This window comes from Megalobrama amblycephala, linkage group LG17 (genome assembly GCF_018812025.1).
Source record: "Megalobrama amblycephala isolate DHTTF-2021 linkage group LG17, ASM1881202v1, whole genome shotgun sequence".
Classification (NCBI taxonomy): Eukaryota; Metazoa; Chordata; class Actinopteri; order Cypriniformes; family Xenocyprididae; genus Megalobrama; species Megalobrama amblycephala.
The window spans coordinates 40,537,607-40,563,556 of NC_063060.1; the positions used below are offsets into that span (position 1 = coordinate 40,537,607).

Consider the following 25,950-nt stretch of genomic DNA (forward strand, 5'->3'; position numbering starts at 1 on the left):
ACCTTCATTTCTTTTCGACTGAAGAAAGACATGAACATCTTGGATGACATGGGGGTGAGTAAATTATCAGAAAAATTTTATTTGAAAGTGGACTAATCCTTTAATTCGTACATTTTATGCTAAATCGTGCATATTATATGAGTTGCCAAATTCGAATGAATTCGTATGAATGACCTACCCCTAACCCCGCCCCTAAACCTACCCGTCACTGGGGTTTAGACAAATCATATGAATTCGTACAAATGAGTTTGTACGAATTAGCCACCTCGTAAAATACGTACGAATTGGTATGAGATTGCGTTGCAAAAATCAGTATTTATCATTGCTAAAACAACATCTAATGGTGGATTTTTGCACAGTACTGTAATCTCTGAGCTAAATTATTATTCTTATAAGTATTCATATTATTAGTAAACATTATGTTCTTATTGCCATAATTATCTAATTATTATGCAGAAAACAGCAGTAAAAGCAAATTAAAAAAAGAAATAAGATAAAGGGTAGATATAAAATGCAAGCAGATTAGATAGATAGATAGATAGATAGATAGATAGATAGATAGATAGATAGATAGATAGATAGATAGATAGATAGATAGATAGATAGATAGATAGATAGATAGATAGATAGATAGATAGATAGATAGAAAACCTGTTTGAAAACAACCATTACTTTTGCAAATTCATTTGGTCTTGCAGAAATTAATGCAAATGGGACTGCAAAATATCCCAAAACATATTTGCACAACATATTTAATAATTAAAAAAATTATGTAATTTACATCTGTTTTCATAAATTGTACTGTTACACCATTTGCTTAGAACAAATCAGTCAAACACATTGAATAAACAGATCCGCATCAATGCAGAGTAACATTTTGTCTTTATTTTATTTCATCTACTTTTTCCGATATCATCATTTTTAAACAGCAATATCCACAAAATATTAACATTGTGCAAGAAAACATGATTTATGGCACATCCGAGAAGAACAATTACAAAAAATAGATATATTTCTTCATAATCAAGGCAGAAAGATACATATGCATACACAGGAAAAAACACAAAGTTAATGGGACAGGCTGAGATTGAAATCTACTGGCTAAGGACTCGGCTACAGATATTACCCACACAAAGCCTAAATCTCACCTCTCATGGTCATGAAAGAGCTCGATGGTGTGTGAAGTCAAACAACGTCTGGGAACGAGGAATTGAGGTTAAGGTATCACGGCCTTCTGAGCACCTTAAGTGTTCTCGCTGCGCGCAACGCTCACGTGTCCTGGCGCTCGCAAACAACGGGTCTCACGATTTAGCAAGACGTTTTCTTATTACACCTAAGTGTGGGGTGTTACTTCAGGACGTAAGCGCTTAAAGTGTATCCCGACACTGTGAGTCAAGATGGTGGAGAACTCAATGCTTACAAGCTAACTTAGCTGACGTTCACAGTGTTTGCTCCAGTGTAATACCATCAAATGTGGTTTGGTGACTGGTCAAAAGTAGCGCTAGCTTTGAGAACTTCGCACTTGGCCTGAAATGCGGACTTCAGTGTGGCTCTTCCTTTGCAATAACATGGCTAGCAATGGAAAAGTCAGAGAATTAACGGAACACTTGAAGCGATTCAATTCTAATCATTCGTTATATAACACGATGCTTTTTCTCCATCTCTCTCAAGTTATTTTGAAATGAAAAAAGCCACTACACTGCTCTGTTCAGGACTGACAGGAAGTGATGTCGCTGGAGCAGCTCTGTCCACTGAGCGATTCTGTTGTTTGCTGGATGACTCACAGCATCTCGTGACCTCCACATGCCTTAGTCATTCTTAATACAGGAGCTGATGACAGTTCAACAGCACAAACCCCCTCTGTCCCACTACAGGACCCTTTTTCCTGCACTATGTTGTTATTTTCCAGCATATGAAGCGGGACAATGGGGGAATTCTGTTTTTAGCACTTATCTGAAGACTGTTCCGGGATCGTCACATGCAAAACCGTCACTTTTGGTGACCCAAAACACTCTCGGTGAGTACACATTGAACATTCAGAGTTGTGGGTTGACCATGCCACTCATCTTTTGCATGTGACTGTTTAGGTCGAGCCAAACCCGACGGCCGGTTGCATAACACTGAACATCCTGCCCTTTAGATAGACTTAACAACACGGACCACCTCATGAAGCGTGCCTCGAACAACGCCTTAAGCACCTTGTGTGGGCATCGTGTCAACAATCTGTTCCACATTCCCTCAGAGGGAGCAGGTAACCCTTTTACTATCACATGTGCAAGCACTGAAGCCGTCCATCAAATCCTTCGCTCGTGTCTTTTGCCTCACCTTAAAGAGGACAAACTCGATGGTTAAATATGAATGATGGAAGAAACGGAAATATTACACAAAGATTACAAAAAGATAAAACATCCACAAAAAAAAAAAAGAAAAAAAAAGAGAATGCGCTTTAGTTATCAAACACTGTACAGTTTCATACTCAATGACCAGATTCCATGTTTCCATAGAAAGAAGAAATTGGAACAAAAACAAATCCAAACAGCTATTCTCAAAGTTAACACCTCTGAACATATCCAAAAGAAAGTTTATACATTTTTTTTTTTTTCCTTCTGTATGGATTTTACAATCAAGTTTGGTTTCAGAGAAAAACAAAAACGGCCTTTGCAGGGGCTTTGAAACGACTAAATTTTATGGGGCATGTCCAAGCCTCTGCTGTTAGGATAGTAAATATTCATTATTATTTGATACCAAATTTTGGCCTTCAGCTTGTATTTCACAAATAATAGGGCTCAAATTTTTATATAGAACTGCACTTTAGGAGGGGGCTGGGAAGGATAGTATTAGGTAAATATATTTTCTGCATTATATAAAATCATTCCTTTATAACTGTGTTTGAGGATAGTATAAACATTAGAAAAAAAACTAAGAATTAATCCTAATGAGTTTTAATCGATGAAAAGAAAAACTACAGCTCACAAACGGACTGAGGAAGAAAAAAAAAAAAAAAACATGTAAAAATATTGGCAACTCTGGTTAATGTCTTGAATCCCTTTCGTAGAACATGAAATGTGCGGTTTTGATAAAGATAAGCATACCTGGATTCAATTTTGGCCATACAAATCTAAAATGAACCTTTAGCTTGCAGATTCGACGTAACAATGCAGGGTTAATACTGAACAACCGTTTACCACAGTGTGACTGGGCTAGCCAGCTAGTCAGTCAGCGTAACCATGACTGTCTTCCTTTACTCTCCTCCATCACCTATGGTAACAAGGTCAGCTGCTGCACTGAAAAAACATGCTGGAGGATCTCTCAGTCTCTGTGTAATCTTTTGAAACAGTTTAGAAATTCCAAATCTGCCACCTCCTGTTAAGTGCGTCTATATGCATGAACGTAAACAGGCGCGCTGTGCAGATTCATTCATATAGATTCACTCGACGCCGGGCTACATGACGCTAGGTATACAGATATCGCCCCTTTTTGTTTTTACCGAGAGAGTGTGGCGTTTATTTTCTGGAGAATACCAGGTAAAAAGAAGTGTTGGACTGAATTGCCCATTGACTGGGGATGGGCGTCGGTTAAAGTGGGACTGGGGTAGCTGGGCTAGACAGAGTAGCTATAGAATGATGCAAGGCTTCTTGTCTTTGAAAGGATTCTCTGAGGTGGGAACCCCCACCAGCAGAGGGTCGCTGCGGGCATGCTGCTCACAGTAACTCATGAGGTCTGCAGCAGCCTTAGACACCTGGGGAAAAGACAAAGAGAGATGTTGATACAAGTGATAAAGTGCAAGTGATAAAAATCTTTCTTCCCATTTTATTTTTGTCACTTTCACTTTAAAAAGAGTAAAAGAGGACTGGAAATGAAGGGGAGGGAGGAGGTACACTGTGGGTTTTTTTGTAATTTTAACAGAAAAATACTGTTAAAGGTGTTATGTGTAAAATTTGGGAGGATCTATTGACCGAAATGCAATATAATATAGCCTACATAAACTATGTTTGCAGTGGTGCATAAAGACCTTACATAATGAATCGTTATGTTTTTATTACCTTAAGGCCTGTACACACCGGGACGAATATCGTACGTGTTTATCGCCAGCGATTTGAGACGTTTTTTGTGTTCATACCCAAGGCGATGCGCAGAACATGCAAATTCACTCCATGACAGTATATGGCGCTTGTGCTTAACGGTAGTGAAAATAAACATATTTATGATATTAATAAAGTTAAAGAAGACAAATATGCAGATATAAAATGGCATATACATGACAAGAGGAGATGGTAGTCAGAAACGGTAGTGCAAATAAGTCACAATGACAGTAGTGCAAGTGAACGGTAGTGCAAATAAACATATTTATGAAACAGACATTCTCAACTATATTTCTTGAGGGAAAAAAACAGTAAAAATACAGAAATAATACACATCTATTGGTGTGGCCAAGAACTGGCAGAGCACCTATAGCGTGCATCTCAATCAGCTCCCTAGTTCAGTAGTCAGGGCACTGATCAGGGAGTCGGCCACATTCATTTACACGCAGAGATAGTTTGTATGGGTCTTCCTCGTCTACTTACTTCCTCTTTGTCATCTTGGTATCCATCTGTGCTAGGCAAGAAGGTTTTGTGCTTGAGCACCACCAAGTCGTGTTTTACTGTAACTTCGGCAGCTCCAGGCACATGAACAAATCCGGCAATCTCATTGGTCTGCCAGTTTTTAACGTGGCGCGTCAAAGCAAAAAAACTAACCCGAGGAGTTTTTTAAAAAATTACGCTTTTACGCCTGGCGTTTTTTGCGTCGTTTTTCACTCACATTGGCGCCCTTTGTTTAGTCATGAGGCGATAATCGCGCGCGATATTCGTCCCGGTGTGTACAGGCCCTTGAATGAGCCACTTCTATCTTCATGCACCACAGGTTCCCCCTCCATGTCAAGTCGCCATTATGCACCAGCATGTTTCTACAGTAGCCCTAAACGGACAAACTGCTCTACAGAGCGCGCTTCGTCACTATATTGTTCTTCTTCTAAATCATTAGTGTTTTTAGAGGCTTGCATCGTCACTACGTTGAATACACACGAAGTAGTAGTAGTAGTAGTAGTAGTAGTTGTCGCCTGGTTTATTAGAAGCAGAGACCGTTCTTAGTTAGAAGTAAGAAACCTCATTGCTTCACAAAGACTACTCTCTGCTGTCTCAGACAACGACATCTTTGTCTTGTGTCGGCCAGACGGCCACCGTAGCTTCTCCGAAAGGGAGGGGTACGAGGGGTGTGCAACGTTAGTTGCAGTTCACAACCTCAACTCTAGATGCCGCTAAAATTTACACATTGCACCCTGATATACTCATGACGAAGTTCTTTTTCATTCTTTAATTAGGGGTAAAACGAAGTTCGAAATACGTGAGCAACGAAATACTGTTGGCGAACATCTAATGCCACACATGACCCTGAGAGAGACATTTAGATGAATATGTAAATATGCACTGCACTCCAGTAGTCAGGTCATGTTTGTTTATATAGCACTTTACACAATAGATTGCTTAAAATCAAGCAGCTTTACTGTATTAAACAAGAAAAACAGTGCAAGTGTCTCATTTCATCAGAAGCTTTCTACTATAAAGCGGCTCTCCAATAGTGAAACAATTACCAATTGTAAAAGCGCTATATAAATAAATTTGACTTGACTTGACTTGATGGGCACTTTTGAAACACTGCTTCAGGAAGCTTTGAAACCTTTATGAATATTTTGTTTCGAATCAGTGGTTTGGAGTGCGTATTGACACTGTTGTGACTAGCAGGGGTCTCCAGTGTGTGGCATTTCGAACGCTTCGAAACAGTGAATTATTTTGTGCAGAAATTGGTTCAATTAATTTGAAGCTTTGAAAAGCTTCATTTCTCCCATTACTACTATCCTGTGTGTTCATGTTTTCACTTGCGGACGTCTGACCTCGACGGACTGAACAGGAGAAATAAACCGGAAAAGAGTTCCATGTGAAAGGAGGCAGAGCCTCAGTGCACATATACCTACTCATTATGCAATCACCACGGACCAATGGTTTTTCGAAGGTGTTTACCAGCCGTAGCGAACTTTTCAGTAGAATTCGCTTTGACAAGACGTTTCGAACTCCCAAATCGAACTTCCCTGATTTTGTTCGAAATGACATTTGTTCTTCAATTTTGCTTTAAGTATATCAGGGCCTTTAAAATGCTACAGTAAACGTAGTTAACTGGTTACCATATAGTTGTAAAAGGTTTAACATCTCATTATATGTCAAATTAAATATGTCAAATTTATGGTTTGAAAAACAGTAAAAGGACATTCCCAAAAGTCTCTGCATGACACTTCACATATCATCATATTTTATGGAAATGTTTTTTTCTTATTTTTTATCATTAGTAATATACATTATGGTATTTTGCGTTACATTTTTGTGTTTATTTAATGTTTATTGCATTTTTGTTTATTTGTTTTGTATTTGTGTGTATGAGCCTGTGCATCATCTATATATGAGTATTGGTCATGTGTTAGGGACAGGCTGCTTATGATGAACTCTGATTCATCAGGTTGCTTTCTCTTGTGCCACCTGTATTATTATGGTGGGTATCAGTATTTTAATGTAAAAAGCAGGTGATAGGTACTGAATATTAACATTACATCACCTCATGAAATATACAGTTATAAGCTGTAAAATAAACAGGCATCCCGTAATATCAGATTAATTGTCAAAGCATTTTTATGGTGAATTTATGGCAACCACAGCTGCTATCTTTTACCGTACATATAACAAGACATTTTTTTACAGTGTAGTATTCAAACACCACAGTTCAAGCCAACGTAGTAACCACTATGTCACGCCTCCAACGTATCAATAACAAAAAAAGCTATTGCTATGGGTTGAAAGCAAACATGTTTTACCAAATAATGAAACCTTGTGTACCTTAATACGTTCGAAGCCTGCCTCGATCCTCAGCTGCTCCACCAACTTCCTGGCCTGGGCTATGTTATTAGTCGTCGACATTCTCTGCCATCGGTTATCGTGCCAAGTAAAAGGAGAAAATTCTACAAGAAAACACAGATACAACAATATTAAAATGGAAGCAGCATTTAAAGAATGTGCAGTATGACCTATGGACAATCTATGTAATAAATGAGATAAAATGCTTCTTGAGGTGCTTTCAAACTCACTACATGCCTTTGAACAAAATCTCAAAATGTCATGCAGGGAGTACAAATAAAAGTGTCATAATTAAAGGGATAGTTCACCCAAAATTAAAAACTGTCATCATTTACTCACCCTTATGTTGTTCCAAACTATAATGTATTTTGCAGAACTCAAAAGATGATGTCATCGTATTATTATTATTATAATTTTTTTGTCCATACAATTAAAGTCAGTGTTACAATGTTGTTTTGAACTAGTGTTGCCACGATACTGAAATTTACAATACCTTGAAAAAGGTACAGATAATACCGATAATTTGTTATTATCTCATAATTTTTCGATAATTTGGGTGATTTTGTTGTAATAGCTTACACACACAGAGCAGGGAGGCTTTATTTGAATCATTGAACTACATTTGCAAAAAAACAAAAACAAAAACAAAACAGACGACTACAGAAATTAAAGGTGCTACAGAGGATGTTTTGTTTTATACATTTTTGCAATATTACTTGAAACTGTCTTTACTAACTGATAAAAGACTATTTATTAGGTGCACTGAAAGGAATAATATTAATATACATCATCTGTGCACGAGGTAGGGCCTTAAAAACATCAGCCAAGATTGGCCCTCTGGCTTGTCAATCACTGCCGTGACGTTCCTTGTGCGAGACGAGCGCGGCTGCGCGCTCCAGTAACTTTCCACACTCCACAGGCGCCGCATGCAATGTTTTTGTCAGGAGACAGGAGTAACAACTGCAGATTATGAGTTACCTGCGGTGAGTCCGACATAATGAATCCACTAACACGACACAGCGAATGCCGGTGGTAAACACTCGTGTTCCAATACTCGTGCACGAATTTTGTGAGGCGTTCCTTCGAAGGAGGGGGGTTGTTCTTACGCATGCGCTCATTTCAAAAACTCAGTAACAGTCTTTGGTTTCTCAGTCGACGAAAAGATCCTCTTTAGCACCTTTAATGTAATCAAATAAGTAAAATAAAACTGAATAGTTTTCAAAAATTCAATGCAGATTAATGCTTACAATTAAAGTTAAAAGTTATTTAGTCAAGAGCATAGAGTGATTTTCTCTCTTGTTCTTTGATTAACATGACAGACAGCAGCAGGTTTATTATGCTGCTGTCACTTTAAGAGCTTATGCACTGATCCAATATACTGTTACACAAAATGCGTTTTCTATCAACTGTTTACGTTCCAAAACTGTCTGTATTTACCTGAATACTCGGCAAGACATTTTGACATAATTTTGTATGTAATTGACTGTTTAAGCACAATAAGCCACGAAAAAGAAGTGAATTTGATACTCATGAACTGTTTGAGAGGTGGCTTTATGAGAGCATCATTATATATTTCAGTGGTGCGTGCGCTTTTGGTGTGAGGGCAAAACCTGTGTGAATGACTACAATTACGCGCAATACAAGCACTATGTAACCGGAGCGAATAAGATGAAAGAGTGACAGGAAGCGGGCGTGTGTCAATTTGCCATCAGAAAGAAGACGCGCAGCTGGTATCGGTGTATCGATATGGCAGAAATATACCGTTTCAGATATTTCAACACTGTTTTGAACCACACTAACTTTCAGTATAAGGACAAAAACATTCTTTAAAATATATTTTTTGTGTTCAGAAGAAGAAAGAAAGTAGTACAGGTTTGGAACAATATGAGGGTGAGTAAACAGAATCTTTATTTTTGAGAAAGTCTATATAAATGATATGTCAATCAAGATATTTGTCAGACAGCTCCCGACCACACAACTACCCCGAAGCATCAGTTCAGACCACCCAGTTCAGGAGGCCCATCAATCAGACTAACGGTACAACTGAAAACAGGTGCGGCTGTCCTCTGAGGCCAAGCACACCGGCTTATCTTCTCCCTCCTTATTTTAGGACCAAGTGTTCTGAAAACAAAACGCATGAGGGAAGAATGCGCACTCTTAAATTAAAAAGGGATAACAAAATAAGACTCAGAACATTTCCATCATGATTTTGAAGAATGTTTCAACTTTTTTTTTTTAATGGGGTCCATAACAATACTGGACCCTATTGTGCCTAAAGAAAAAAAATATTTTTGAGTTCCACAGAAGAAACTCAGTCATACAGGTTTGGAACAACATGAGGGTGAGAAAATGATCCCTATCTCTTTAAATACAAGCCTTTCATACAACAACATCCTCCAAAAGGTCATTTTAAAAACCACTTAGCAACACCAAGTCAATTTTAATATCAGCACACCCACAGAGAGGTGACTATCAAAGTAACCGCAGAAACAGAGGAAACACTGGAGGCAGTGAAAGGTCTGGTTCTTTCTGGAGACAAGCACACTCCTTATACGCCCCCCTCCCCTCCCTTTGCTCCACGCACGCGCTCCCAAACCAGCGCAGCACCCCTGGCATTCCAGGACGTTCCTAGAAGGGGCCGTAGTTCTAAACACATGTTGCTTAGTGCCTGGGCTTTGTCTTCTCACAGCAAACACAGTCTCTTTCACGGCTCCGTGTGCTGCATTCCAGGAAATGGGCACAGCAGCCCTGCATACATAATTGCAGCACTCTTAGAATACATTGGCATATTGATTCAAACATACAGGTCTCATAAAGGACGATGTCTCCCTTCACAATTTTTTCCAACCACATCTTCCTTTTTTTAAAAAGAAAACCCTCACAGGAAAACTGCTAAAAGGCACAAGATTTGGATACACAGAGCCGTAGTGTGTACTAAGTAGGCTCCATGTAGGCTGCTGCAATTTAATCTCGTCTACTGAAAAGTTTTACATGCACAAAAGTGAAACATTTAGCTTCAGTATATTTGGGTATAAATAAGAATGTTGCAACTGAATACTTGGTCATTTGATTTTAATATGCAACTAAAAATTTCAATTCGACTAAGATTGTTTTTGTAGTCGGCAACTAGAAGTGTGCTAGAAAAAGGGAATCTACACAGATGCATTATACTACAACAAACAGACTGCATTGCAGCTAATTTTAATACTGCACCAGTGTAGATTAAAACAAGGCGGTGCATTACGCAAAGTACGTTTACATGTGCAGTTATCATCAAGCTACAGCTGGGTTTTGCGTAGTCAATGTACAGTCTTCATCTTACTGTCCAAGTATACATGACACAAATATTTGGATGAAATGCATATCCGACGTGCAATTGCATGATCTAGATCTGCTAGTTTGAAAAACTGATACGATTTCTATTGGATTACCCTTGTGAAAAAGAAGTGCGCTTAATTGCATTTAATGTGCACTTGTAGTGTACTTCAAATCTTACAAGTACACACTTAATTGTACTTAAATTGGAGTACATTAAAAAAGATTGTTGGTTTAACTTAAAAAAGTAAGTTACCTGGTTGCCTTGAAATTAAAAATTTGAGTTAATACAGTAAAGGCAACTGGTTTAATCAATAGAAACTCAAAATATTATGTTATCTGAACTATATTATCTAAGTTGACTTGACAAAATGTCAAAAAAATTTTGTTATAAATCATGAAAATATTTTTTTTACAGTGTACAGTTTCATGACTGTTTATTAACACAATAAGCACACTTTTGCACTTTTTAAATTGTCAGTTTAAAAAGTACATTTTAAATCAATGTTTTAATCTTTTGTTGTTTTTTTAAAGTATTCTGACGTGTTGATTAACATATTGAAGCACTTGTAAAGTACTTTAGGGTTAGTTCACCAAAAAATGAAAATTAAGTCATTAATTACTCACCCTGTCGTTCCACACCCGTAAGACCTTCATTCATCTTCAGAACACAAATTAAGATATTTTTGATGAAATCCGATGGCTCAGTGAGGCCTGCATAGCCAGCAAGATAATTAACACTTTCAGATGCCCAGAAAGCTACTAAAGACAAAAACAGTTCATGTGACTACAGTGGTTCAACCTTAATGTTATGAAGCAACGAGAATACTTTTTGTGCACCAAAAAACAAAATAATGACTTTATTCAACAATATCTAGTGATGGGCGATTTCAAAACACTGTTTCATGAAGGTTTACGAATCTTTTGTTTCGGATCAGTGGTTCGGCGCGTGAATCAAACTGCCAAAGTCACGTGAACTATTGAAATTTTGAAATGTTTCGAAACATTTATGACATAACGAAGCCTTGTTTACTGAAATCATGTGACTCTGACAGTTTCATACCTGCTCTGAACCACTGATCTGAAATAAAAGATTCGTAAAGCTTCGAAGTGTTTTGAAATCGCCCATCACTAGATATTGTTGAATAAAGTCGTTATTTTGTTTTTTTGCTGCACAAAAATTGTTCTTGTCGCTTCATAACATTAAGGTTGAACCACTGTAGTCACATGAACGGTTTTAAATGTTTTTAGTATCTTTCTGGGCATTTGAAAGTGTTAATTATCTTGCTGTCAATGCAGGCCTCACTGAGCCATCGCATTTTATCAAAAATATCTTAATTTGTGTTCTGAAGATGAACGAAGGTGAACTAACCCTTAATTATAATTTCAACTGTAGTGTGTTATGAAGTATTGCCTATGAAATGCACTTAAGTGCTTTTTAAAAAGCACTCTAAAGCTAATTGCATTTAATTATAAATATTACTAAGATATTTTCATTTACTTGCAATTAACTTGCAATTACGAGTCTGAAAACATTACAATCAGATGGCACTCAAGTATTTTCTTAGTACATTATTATTTCCAGAATAAGTACTCTTTTTAAAAGTATGCTAAAGTGTACTTCTTTTTCACAAAGGGTTGCCAGATGTGCATCTATTGGCATTTTACAACACGTTTACTCTACAAAAAGTGGGTTAAATCAAAGAGGTTTAGACCGTGTCACAAGACAGTGTGCTGAACTCCCTATGGATCTTTATTTTCTCCTCAGAGTCAGTCAGGATTATTAACCCTTATCCATGACTTACAGACACACACATACACACTCCTCATACTCGCTCTCTCTGAGCTGGAATCAGGCTCACGTGCAATCACACGCTGATCTTTCACATAACTGTGCGGTCTGCAGCACCAAGGAGAGTCTCCAAAACAGGCGTCTCTTTCTCCACTCTGTGGAATTCTGATCCCGTGAGGAAGAGGAGGAGGAGGAAGGGGGGCAGTGGAAAACTGCACCCCACCCCAGAGTCCCTAAGCTCCATTTTAAGCCACTTTGAGGTGTTGCATATTCAACAACAATACAAATGTATTCAGTGAACAGACAAGGTTTAATTTGTTAACATTAGTTGACGAACACCGAACAACACTTTTACAGCATTTATTAATCTAGGTAAACGTTCATTTCTTTATATACAGTACACTAATGTATTTCTAAAGTCGCAGTGAACCGGAAGCTACGACTTTATTTCAGTATTGTGACGTATTTTCCAAATTAAACGGAATTTTGAATGAGAAAAAGAGGGCGTGGCTTGTTTTTTCCCGCTGGGATTTGATTGGATCTATAAAAGTGGGTGTTCCATTTAGCTCATGATCAAAGCTCACAGCAGACTGACAGTTGGAGGGGATGTTCTTCCCAAGCCGTCAAACTGATATCTTCATAGGAAGGCCAATCTAGTAGGGAAGTATATTTTCAGATTTTAATCAAAGATTACAAAGACAAAAAATTGTGAATCAACTTGCACGGATGAATTGTTCACCACAGGACTAGTAATGTGCACTAACAAAGTAAATAGGGTCAATTTTGATTTCATGCCGACTATATTAAGATTAGTATTATAAAAATAAATGAACAAACAATGAACAATATGCTAACTGATATACTAATATCAGTGGCGGCTGGTGCAAAAACTTTTTGGGGGGGCACAAAAAAAAATAAAAAAATTAGAAACATAGGAATTAAAGGCTAATTGTTAAATAACCATTTAACAAGTGATATAATAATGTATCTTTACTGCTTATCTAAAACATGGAAAATTCAGTATTTAAAGCATGCCATAGGGCTGGGATCTAAAAAAAAAAAAAAAAAAAAACTGTATTTAATTAACAAAAAATGTTATTTCACATCCGGCCCAATATTGTCCTAGAAACAATGTTCATATTGAAGGCTATAAAAACAAGATATGCTATATTATGTGCAAAAATGGGGTCAAATCACATTAGGCCTAGGCTATATTCTATATACTGTAAATTTACAATCTAAAAACAATGTTTTAAACAAAAGAACAGACTAATTATTATTATTATTTTGATTACCCTACAACAGTCACTATATAGTTACAGCTATCATACAAATACACTTAGTTGTAGGTTCGAAATTCTACATATGTCATAATTATTATGTTCGCCCCAAAAAAAAAAAAAAATCAACAACAAATATTTTTAGCAAAATGTATTTTACTTAGATTGAACTCCGTCTATTTGGCGCACATGCGCGCAGCGGCGCTCATTCACGGAAGTTTGTGCTTGCTGAAGGCTCGTCCACGCCTGGCTGCAAAATGGAAATATTTTCTCGACTTTATAACATTTACAGATGGAGAATATGTCTGTGAAATGTAAATTATGCACTGAAATTATTGGATGTCACTTTATCTTAAAGATTATAAATAGAGACGTTTCCACCAATCGCTGCACAAGTTAAGGTTACGTATGATGACGAAAGCATGTTAGTCCTCCCGGAACCCATAGAGATTGCATTGCAGTGCCTGCAGTTCGAAAAAAAAGTTCTTTGAATGGAAGTCTATGGGAGCAGTCGGGGCAAATCTCGGCCAGACTGAAATCGCCCAAAAAGAGGCGGTACTCCACAGAACGTGACTCGACGCTGATTGGACTATATCCAGAGGCAGAACAAACAGCCTAGCAGTGACAGCTAGCGTAACTCTGTGGTTGAATATGATTGAAAAATCCGTCCCTTTCTCACTTTGGTGGTGCGTCGCCCTATTGCCCTAATTGCCCTAAGAAACCGCCCCTGACTAATATACTAACCGCTGATTCAATACGCTGATTCACAACGCTCCTATGCTTCCTGAAGCAGTGTTTTGAAATCGGCCATCACTAAATAAGTCGTTATTTTGTTTTTTTGGCGCACCAAAAATATTCTCATCGCTTTATAATATTAATATTGAACCACTGTACTCACATGAACTGATTTAAATATGTTTTTAGTACATTAATGGATCTTGAGAGAGGAAATGTCATTGCTGGCTATGCAGGCCTCACTGAGACATCGGATTTCAACAAAAATATCTTAATTTGTGTTCTGAAGATGAACGAAGGTCTTACGGGTGTAGAACGGCATGAGGGTGAGTAATTAATGACATTATTTTCATTTTTGGGTGAACTAACCCTTTAACAAACTGAACTTATTCACTAACAGACCACACACATACACACACAAAACAAAAAAACAAACAAAAAAAACATGCATGCTTCCCATACTTTCTTCCTTCTGATCTCTTTGGCATGTCCCTGAAGCATCTAAAAAGCACTGATAAATCCAGGAAGCAGCATGTAAACAGTGGTCAAGTGAGAATCTGAAGTATGCATCATTCTGTTTGGTCACAGTCTGCTCTGATATGTGCAGCTTTGCAGGCAGACTTTCTTCTCGAGTTCAAAGTGAGGCGGCAGTTCCCGCCAGCTTTCCAATCAAGCGGCAGTATTAAATCAAAAAGCCCTTGCCTCTAACGGACACCTGGTGGCAACGTGCCGGCTCTCTGAGTAATCTCACCAGGCACCAGATGCTTCCTACATTCCCGCTCTTTGAGTGCTCGGCGGGAATACCGTGTATTACTGTTCTAAACAAGGAGCGTGAGGGAGGAAAAGAGGCGGGGGGAGAGGAAAATAGAGTGTTCTGGCCGTCAACAAGAGCTGACCAACGGCCCTTCGAGTCTGGCCGGGAAAGATGCCTCATATGGACTACCAATAAAATTTGAGCCTTGGTGATTATTTAGGTCATTGGCATTTGTGCTTGCTCATTACTTAAGCATGTGAAAATAATAGCTGCTAATACTAGTTTATGCTGTACTTAGATAAGTTGTTATAATTGTACTTAAAATAGCTTAGAACAAAAATGCAATCAAATTCATCATCTTTTCAATGAGTAGCAGTAAATGGGTAGTTTGATGGCAAAATATTTTACGTACCGTGCAAAACTTTGGAGCCAGTGCGTTTTTACTTTTTTTTTTTGAAAGAAGTCCCTTATGCTCACCAAGGATGCATTTATTTGATCCAAAAACATACACCGATCAGGCATAACATTATGAGCACTGACAGGTGAAGTGAATATGATTATCTCTTCATCACAGCACCTGTTAGTGGGTGGGATATTTTAGGCAGCAAATGAACATTTTGTCCTCAAAGTTGATGTGTTAGAAGCAGGAAAAATGGGCAAGCGTAAGGATTTGAGTGAGTTTGACAAGGACCAAATTGTGAAGACTAGATGACTGCAGAGCATCTCCAAAACTGCAGCTCTTGTGGGGTGTTTCCGGTCTGCAGTGGTCAGTATCTATCAAAAGTGGTCCAAGGAAGGAACAGTGGAGAACCGGCGACAGGGTCATGGGCTCACTGATGCACGTGGGGAGCGATGGCTGGTCTGTGTAGTCCAATCCAACAGACGAGCTCCTGTAGCTCAAACTGTTTAAGAAGTTAATGCTGGTTCTGATAGAAAGGTGTCAGAATACACAGTGCATCACAGTTTGCTGCGTATGGAGCCGCAGACCAGTCAGGGTGCCCATGCTGACCCCTGTCCACCGCCGAAAGAAACAACAGTGAGCATCAGAACTGGACCACGGAGCAATGGAAGAAGGTGGCCTGGTCTGATGAATCACGTTTTCTTTTACATCACGTGGATGGCCGGGTTCAGGAATGGTTTGAGGAGCACAATGAGTTTGAGGTGTTGACCTGGCCTCCAAATTCCCCAGATCTCAATCTAATTGAGCATCTGTGGGATGCGCTGAACAAACAAGTCTGATCCATGGAGGTCCACCTCGCAACTTAAAGGATCTGCTGCCAACATCTTGGTGCAGATACCACAGCATGCCTTCTAGTGGAATCCATGCCTCAACAGGTCAGGGATGTTTTGGCAGCAAAAATGGGACCAACACAATATTAGGAAGGTGGTCATAATGTTATGCCTGATCAGTGTATATATGTATATTATTTAAAATATTATTACAATTTAAAATAACTGTTTTCATATAAACATTCATCAATTCACACATCAGTTGTGGTAAACAGAAGCTCACTCATGTTTGCTTAAAGCAAGAGAGAACCAATGAGGTTCGTTCTCATGCGTTACGCAGCATGTTTGAGGTTTGTTCTCGAGCATTAAGCAAGTTCGTTGAGCTCTTTTTATGTTTGCTGATAAATGTTTATATGTGAATAAAAGACTAAATTCAATCGGTTATAAAGTGATCGTGTCTCTTCAGTAAATTTGGACTAAACCGCTCAATCCATATGGATTAGTTTTACAATCTCTTTATGAACTTTTTGAAGCGTTGAAGTGGTAGTTGCGTAGACTGTCAATGGAGGGACAGAAATATTTCAGATTTCATCAAAAAGATCTTCATTTGTGTTCCGAAGAGGAACAAAAGTCTTACAGGTTTGGAACGACATTTGCGGAATGTTTGGTTGAACTAACCCTTTAAAGGTCCCGTTCTTCGTGATCCCATGTTTCAAACTTTAGTTAGTGTGTAATGTTGTTGTTAGAGTATAAATAAAATTTTAAAGCTCAAAGTTCAATGCCAAGCGAGATATTTTATTTAACAGAAGTCGCCTACATCGAACGGCCAGTTTGGACTACATCCCTCTACTTCCTTCTTTAATGACGTCACTAAAACAGTTTTTTGACTAACCTCCGCCCACAGGAATACACAAGAGTTGCGTTTGTAGAGTGTGTTTGTCGCCATGTCGTCGAAACGCTGTTATTTTCATCCCGCAGTCCAATCACCGGGTCTGATTCCGGCTCAGATTGATAGGGTAAAATTAAAGACATGTTTACAATAACACTGAGCGCGTGCATCTCCACGTTATGGTAAGAGGCGTGACCTTTCCGGGCACGGTGCGCTCAGAGCTGTCGAATCACAACACAGGAACCGCTGGCACAATAAGAACTCTTTACGTATTTCTGAAGGAGGGACTTCATAGAACAAGGAAGTCATCAGCCCGTTTTTATGACAGTGGAAACAGCGGTATACAGATAAGTAAATTATGTGAAAAATACTGTGTTTTTTTACATGCGAAACATGAACACATGTTATATTGCACACTATAAACACAATCAAAGCTTCAAAAAACCACGAAAAACAGGACCTTTAAGACATAATAGACTGTTTACAAGCAATATGGGCATTTTGACATCATTGTGTGTGAATATATCCGTTCAAGCACAAGAAGAAATCAATTCAGCATTTGCACTCTGAGAGGTGGCTTTCTGTGTGAACACTTCACATGTCTGTTGCACACACAAAACTTTACACAGCGTGCAAATACTGAATTGAGTTCTCTTTAGAGTCTTCTTGCGCTTGAATATTTAAACTGGCAAAGCTTAAAAACATGTGCAAATTATAAACGTTCGTGACAACACAGTGACAGTTGCGTCAAATTTCCAGAGCACCGTTTACACTGCCCATGGGCCATCGGGCAGTCTTTAATATCGCCTCAAACATTTGCAGACAGAAAGAGTATAAACCTAAGAAATTATGACCCACAGTCACCTTCTGTTTGTTGACAAAGTGGAGCTGAAATTACACTATATTTTATGCACACTATATAAGAGCAGGGAGTTCATGGCAAGTTCACAGAGTAGCAACGCTGCACCACTGTGACTCCTAATGACGGTTACGTTCCACACCCTTCCTCGATCCTGACAGGCTCAGTCAGCTGCAGCAAAGCTTCTTACAAGAATCAGAAACTGAAAATACACAGCTTGATCAGCTGCCAACAGAAATGCCAGAAGTGTTTTCCTCAGCTTACAGGACTTTCCAGCAGAGCAGCACACTAGAAGGGGGAGGGAAACGAGGGGCATGGAAGGAAAACGAGAGGAAATGAATGGGATTTCTCATCTCCCAGCTGAGATCAAGTGAGGGAGTGTTTGCTCACGTCAGCATGCATATGCACAGAGGGGTCACAGAACATTCGTGAGCTTGTGAGGGTGTGACCGGTGGGGACGGATCTGTAGAGACACACCGAGACAGACAGACTCGTGACCGGGCAGACAGAAAAATAGACAGAGGGGCAAATGACTGAAGTGGGTGGAAATTGTTTGGACAGGCTTACACAACATGTTCCCTGCAGAACCATTACTGATACAGTTCTGGCAGACACATGCGGCATGCAAAAATACAAAGACCTGATACTGTAAAAATGAGAATTATGGCCTTTTGTTTATAAAAAGGTTCTTAGCATCAATATAATGAGCTTACAAATTAATTATAATGATGATGACTAAGTTGAATTCTTGAGGTCAGGGACCGGCGCAACATCTCCAACACCCCAATGAAATGTTTGATCAGACAGGTGGAGCTGGCATTGCCAGTGTGTGCATCACTCTGTGGTACCTACACCACCCTGTTACAAACTTGTTTTAGAAAAAAGGCAGACAAAAGAGGGATTTGAAAACGCCTGAATAGCCACTTTATGATAATACCTTTCAATAGTCATACAGTGAAAAATTGTTGCTAAGGAATTCATTAAGCATTTGTTTAATAGTCGGAGGAATTGTAGGAATGCTGTCCGAAGCAATTTGTGTTAAAAGTTACAAGAAGCTATTGTGACCACAAATCCAGTTTTCACAACACATGTAAGCCGTAAATACTCTTAATGGGATACTAATGCAACGTGCAATAGTGAACATACTTTAAAACAGGGGTCTTCAGACTTTTTAGGAGCAGTGGTGTATAGAGAGATGGTGCAAAAAACTGAGAGTTGCATTTTTAGCCTGATTTGTATCTGTATTGAATTGCCATCTGAACTGATGTACAGCCATACTGTATGTGTGCTTTAGATTTTTATTTTACATTCAAAAGTTGGGATTGGTCTCTTATGCTCAACCAGGGCTGCATTTATTTGATCCAAAACACAGCAAAAACAGCGATATTGTCAATCATTCCTGCAATTTAAAATTAGAGATGCACCGATTTATCAGCCAATAAATTTTCACACTAAAAACACTTTAAAAACAGCCGATAGCCAGTGCCAATATATCCTGTCAATAAAAAGAGGGCAAGAAAATGCACTGAATTTGTTTGAAGAAAACACTAAGAAACCAGTCTGATGTTCAATATTAATAGTAATTATATGAATTAACATTCAGAAAGTCAGAATTTTGTTAATGTGTGTTAATATTAATTTGAGTAATGTGTTTATGTTTATAGCTGATACCAGTTACTCTGAAACAAGTTGATGAAATGGAGAGAATCAAGTTTTTATTTGCATTTCGTTTCAAAATATAATAAATAAAAATATAATGATTCATTATTAATTCTAATGAATTTACCATTAATTTAAAAGAAGGTATAAAAAGCAGAACCCCCAAACTATCGGTAGATATCACTCTGAATGATCGGCTATCGGGGTGCATCTCTATTTAAAATAAATGTTTTCTAATATAATATAAATATAATATGTTTTTAAAAGTAATATGTTCCTGTAAATGTCAAAGGCGAATTTCCAGCATCATTACTCTAGTCTTCAGTGTCACATGATCCTTCAGAAATCATTCTGATATGCTGATTTGATGCTTAAGAAACATTTCTTATTATTATGATGAACTTTCTTTGATGAACAGAAAGTTCAGAAGAACAGCACTTTTTAATGGTAGTGGATATGTAAAGTATTTTAATGGATGTAATGTATCAAAATTAAACAAGAAGAGGAAATTTATTACATTTAGAAGACAAAAAGTTTTCGATTTACATCGTCATCAGTGTTAGCCTTATTATCATTTTGCAGATACCTGCATAAAACCATTTGGAATATTCTCTTAGATCAGCAGAAATAGAATGAAAACAGACACTGAAAGAGAGCAAGGCTATATGCATGCAAAACTAACTAACCAACATATGCAATATGCTTAATTTTAATTTTCTGCTTACAATCTGCAAGTGAATTTGTATGCAAAAACATGCAAACCGACAGCCACTGTCAAACTGCACGGTGAAAGGTTCACTCTACCAATGACAGATAGTGAAAATAGAGGCAAAGTTGAATATGCACAACACCCCGTCTACGAGCAGGCAGCTAATGCCAGAACAGCACAGAAACATGTTTCTCTGGTGTCTTGGGAGGAGGCCCCTATTTTGACAACTCAGCAAAGTGAGGTTGAGGTTAAACTGTGGGCAGGAGGAAAGATGAATGATAACCTTGCTCCTACAAAACCTGGAGTGAAGGTGACTGAAGGATGAGGTCAGGAAGTGCATCTAGGCAAAACACAAAAAGCGTGTGTGGGAGAGCCATACACTCTCCGGATCTGCTTCATAGGTGACAATTCTTTCCACTCATGAATGGAAAGAAACTGAAGAATAAACTGTTTTTCTGAAGTGACGAAATATTAGGTTGCACAAAAACCGGATCTAGAAACATGAGAAACCCTACAAGAGCAACTCTACGTGACTCAGGAAGGTGCATAAGCTGATAAACATCTGCAGTGGAACAAAACAAAAAAAAAAAAATACTGTTTCTTGCCCTCTTCCTATTCTGAGAATTGAGCATTTACAAGATGGCACAAATCATGACTGCCTTTTTTTGTGATTCACGGACTCCAGGAGAATGTTAGATCCTTCGTGATTGAGTGAGTCCATAAGCGGGAGACTTGGTTCACTCACCGAGTCACTCATGCAAACATGTGGTTCCAGCATGATGTGTGCACATATTGCACACAAACAAGGCCTTTGAGGTGGGAATCGGAGCCAGGTGCATAGCAATTAACCATTGTGATCAGGCAGTAAACAAGCAGACAGGGCAGAGGAGAGAAAGTGACTAACCGGCCTCTTTCACAACAGCCAACTTCCTCCCCCGGTCTGCTTCCTTATAAGGGCAAAGGAAGCTGAATAGACTCAAATGGGGAACTCCTAAGGGGTGCGACGCAGCTTACAGTAAGTATGATTGGCACTTGTCTGGGGGATTCTGAGTCGACGTGTCCATTGCCTTATATAGCATTTCTGTCTGTTTCCCTGCTCCTTGAAGTGCACTGGAAAGTCTGCAACAAATATGACACATTTATCACTATGAGCTGTGGAGAAGGACGACGTGTTGTGGAAACATTTGCCATGTTCTCCTCGATGTCTTTCAGAGCTGTGCCAGCTGCGGAGACAGCGTGTTTGGACTGAAAGAGACTTAGATGGGACAAATTGGTTGGATATGTCCTTGTGGGAATGTACATGTGTGGAGGTTGGGAGATATTTGAGATGACGTGAAACATGTCTGGTCAAGGCAGCCTGTGACGCAAGAGCGCTGCGCATGTCTTTCCTCTTTTGCCCCCTGATAAAACTACAGCACTGTTGGGAACACCGATAACTTAAAGTCACACTGAAATCAAAATGGACAATTCTTATTTTTTAATGAAATGTTGCAGTGTTTGTTATAAATAGTTTATCTGTGCACATCATTATTTTTTTCCCATGCTCTATCAATTACAATGACATCACTGTATGGGGGCGGGGAAATAACCTCTCCCCTCCAGCAACCCGTCACTCACATGAGATCGCAGCAGTTAGCAAGCAACAACAAACCAATGATGCAATCAGTTCCTGATAGATAAAATAAGGTCCCATTCATTATTTTATGTTCAAGAGGTTGTTTCACTCGGATGTGTGTCACAATAGGTTCACAATTTTCGGTTCATGCCGACTTCAAAGGAATGACATCAACCCATCAATCACATGTAAATAGAAAACACATTTTGCATTAGTCTACATTTCAAAACGCTGCTTCATGAAGCTTCGAAACTTCGGATCAGTGGTTCAGAGCGTGTATCAAACTGCCAAAGTCACATGATTTCAGTAAACGAGGCTTCGTTACATCATAAGTGTTTTGAAATTTCAATGGTTCACCACTGGGGGCATGACTTTGGCAGTTTGATACACGCTCCGAACCACTGATTCGTAAAGCTTCATGAAGCAGTGTTTAGAAATCGGCCATCACTAGATATTGTTGAATAAAGTTGTTATTTGTTTTTTTGGCGCACAAAAAATATTCTCGTCGCTTCATAACATTAAGGTTGAACCACTGTAGTCACATGAACTGTTTTAAATATGTCTTTAGTATCTTTCTGGGCATTGAAAGTGTTAATTATCTTGATAGAGGCCTCACTGAGCCATCGGATTTTATCAAAAATATCTTAATTTTTGTTCCAAAGATGAACGAAGGTCTTACGGGTTTGGAAGTTGGAACAACATGAGGGTGAGTAATTAATGACAGAACTTTCATTTTTGGATGAATTAACCCTTTAATGTACAGTATTGTAAATGCATATTCATTTTGTTATTTAATTATATATTTTTTAAAGATTTGGTTCAAGTGAGCGTTAGATGACAGCATATGTAATCTAAATGTTGTTAATGTTAACTAAAACTATTAAAAATCGTTTTCAGTAGTTGAAATGAAATAAAATTAAATAAAAATATTAGATAAAAAACTAAAACTTTAAAAACTTCAAAGAAAATTTTAAATGTTGCTTTGGCAACTAACTGAAATAAATAACTGAAATAAAAATGAATTAAATATATATAGAAATAAAAAATGAATAAAAATGACAAAAAGCACATACAATTACTAAAACTACAGTTAAAAAGAAAATGAAAATCTACAATTAAAATATATATATACACATATATATATATATATATATATATATATATATATATATATATATACATATATATATATATATATATATATATATATATATATATATATATATATATATATATATATATATATATATATATATATATATATATATATATATATATATATATATATCCGTGCAGGAATTAGGGCTGCACGATATTGGGGGGAAAAAAAAGATAATGCATTATTTAGTTTTTCTGCGATACATATTGCGATCAAATCAAATGTAAAATAACACTGCATAAATTAAATGTAATTGCACTACAAAAGTGATTTTCTCTTTGCATTTTGTTGTTTGATTAACAAATGACACAGACAGTCTGCTGTCACTTTAAGAGCTAATGCACGGATCCAATATAATGAAGAGAATGGAATTCGGTGTTCACTTTTGCATCTTTGTGTGCTCGAATGGCTTAAAATTGCTTGAATGTTTAAACTGAAAGAACCTAAAACATGTACAAATTATAAACTTTCTCTTTATGATGATTAAACTTTGCAATTAACCCGAGATTCACATGCCTTTCAAACCGTGGTGCCTGGTCCGTACGGGTCACAGATCAACTACGATCCCTATACTTGACATCGTGAATGCAGCCCTTCCTGCATTCATCCCAACCTTCGCCCCTGTGCAGAACCCCTGCAAAGCCATAATATAATTTATGACTATGCAAACTGTCCAAGGCTACAAGTAAGGCCAGTTTCATCTTTGATCCAGAGTCTTGCATTCTTTCTTGGAAACCCTTCCTTTTTCTCTTTAATCAGATATTACAACTGCAGGAAGTGACAGCGTGTTGTTCTGCAGCACCACAGAGCTTGTCTATCTCTCCAAACAGCACACTAGATGACCTTTGTGACGACCTCTGTGACATCTTACAAGTGCCAAAGTTCTGCTGACACCAGCCCCCGCTGACCGCTGCACTGCTTTACTTGAATCTGCAGTCCATGACGCACATTACACGCATCTCCGACGAGCTCTATATATACAAACAAGAGACACATTAGCATGGTTCAACACACGGTTCAGCTAATGTTCTCCACTCCTTCTTCAAATATAAATACAGACCTCTTCAATGACTATGACATGGACAACAAACTAATAATCTCTTAGTGCTTTATTGCAGTTTGACCCACTCGGTGCACTGAAAAGCTGCAATGAAGCCACTCAAGGAAAGCATTCTCCTATTGTAAACCAACACTGGTGATTTGTGATTTTTAAGCACATATGATGACTTACATAATTGATGTGTTACATAATTTACAAACATTTCAGGCCAATCCAATGCCAGTAGAACCCACAAACCACAAATGAACAGAATAAACGGACGGTCTTAAGATGTGTTTTTTAAGATTACATTTTTTTATATATAGGGATGTGAATTGATAATAAGAACAGAACTAATAAATCCCATGGTTTTATGTGCACCAGTGAACTATGTTTCCCCTGCTTTTATGTGCATTTTGCATTCGAAACAAGTGTTGGAAATGTCAAATTATCAAAAAAAAAAATCCCTTAATTCACAAAAAAGTTCTTACGTTCGCTTGAGGTGGTTTTTGACTTGAGATGAAAATGCATTTGTCGAATAAATTCTGACCTAGCGAACATTAAATTCACATGACTAATCAGCTGTTTCCGCTGATGGTGTTTTATTTAATGTTGGTTACTTGGTTACCAATACCACCGTCATCCCCTCGAACAACTTCATGGAAATGCAACTAATTTGCAGTTGTTTGTTTTTCTTTTTTTGCGAACCTTGAAAAGATTTGCTTCACGTTTGGATAGAAACCTACTCTTTTCCTGCCATTGGCAAAATTTTCAGTAATTTATGACACAATCCTTCCCCGCCATTGACGAAATTTTCCAGTAATCCATGTTTTCACTGCTTTATGGTAGGGGGCGCTATTACGCATCTTCCAAAAGAGTACAGAATCTCCGGATCAAAACACAAGCAAAGCAGCAGCAGAAACAAGCAATAGAAGCATTGCTAATGCACATGTAAAATAATGTGATCATAAAACATTAAACAGCATATAAATTAAAACCATTTCGATCATCATTCGCTAGAATAAAATGTTTTTTTATTTGTTTGTTTGTTGGCTTCAAAGCAGAGGCTCTGTTCTTTCTTTTGACATATTGTATGTTCAGATATTTATACAACAAAATAATCTGGGGGCCATAAAATATTTATGAAAACAATCAAAAATGCTGGCGCTGACTGCCGATTTAAAAAAAAAAAAAAAACATGTTGACACGGAAAGAGTTAACTAAACTAAACTAGTTAACTAACTAAGACTATCAAACATTGTTTTCATTAATTGAAATTAAGCTGAAAAAAAAAAATCAATATTAGATGAAAAGCAAACAAAAATGATAAATGTTTTTTTTATAATTATAAATATATATAATTATATATATTTATATTATAAATATATATAATTATAACTTACATAAATATATATATAATATATATTTATATTTGTGTGTGTGTATATAGATAGATAGATAGATAAAGTTGAAGTTTAAGTACTGAAATGACAAACTGAAATAAAAAATAAATATCTAATAACTAATATATAATAGTAATAACTATCATAACTAATAAAAATGACAAGCATATTGCAAAATTACTAAAACGTAAACTAAAATTAAAAAGGAAAACTGCTAATTCAAAACATTAATAAAATACTATAATAGTATATAAATAATACTAAAGTAACACTGATGTGCACAGATTGTGCAAATATATCTACACATTGAATGCTAAAATTATTGTACAATCAATATAAAGGAAGAATAATATCCATAATATTTGGTGTCTTCTAAAAGTTACTGATGCTTATGGCGACTCCAGTCCAACAAATCACAACAAAAATAGTGGTGCAAGCTTACCTAGACTTTTTTTATTGAGTTAGCAGTTTGTTTTTGTACCTTTCGAACAGCATCCATCTCATGCATATATACACAGACCAACAAATAGTGCAGTTCCCTTTCCAGAGCAACTGATTTATCTGTCATGTAGTG

At 37.5% G+C, this 25,950-nt stretch overlaps 1 protein-coding gene across 1 annotated transcript in view; it reads right to left on the reverse strand.

The window, feature by feature from the left end:
- Nucleotides 1–845: 845 nt before the first annotated feature.
- Nucleotides 846–25,950, reverse strand: part of gng7 (guanine nucleotide binding protein (G protein), gamma 7) — a 41,237-nt gene continuing 16,132 nt past the window's right edge. Inside the window, exons 3-4 of the mRNA XM_048162785.1 lie at nt 6,921–7,042; nt 846–3,739 (exon numbers count right to left, since the gene is read on the reverse strand). Of these exons, the coding sequence (XP_048018742.1) occupies nt 3,614–3,739; nt 6,921–7,001 (207 nt within the window). The 5' untranslated portion in view covers nt 7,002–7,042 and the 3' untranslated portion in view covers nt 846–3,613. The remainder of the gene's footprint in view (nt 3,740–6,920; nt 7,043–25,950) is intronic.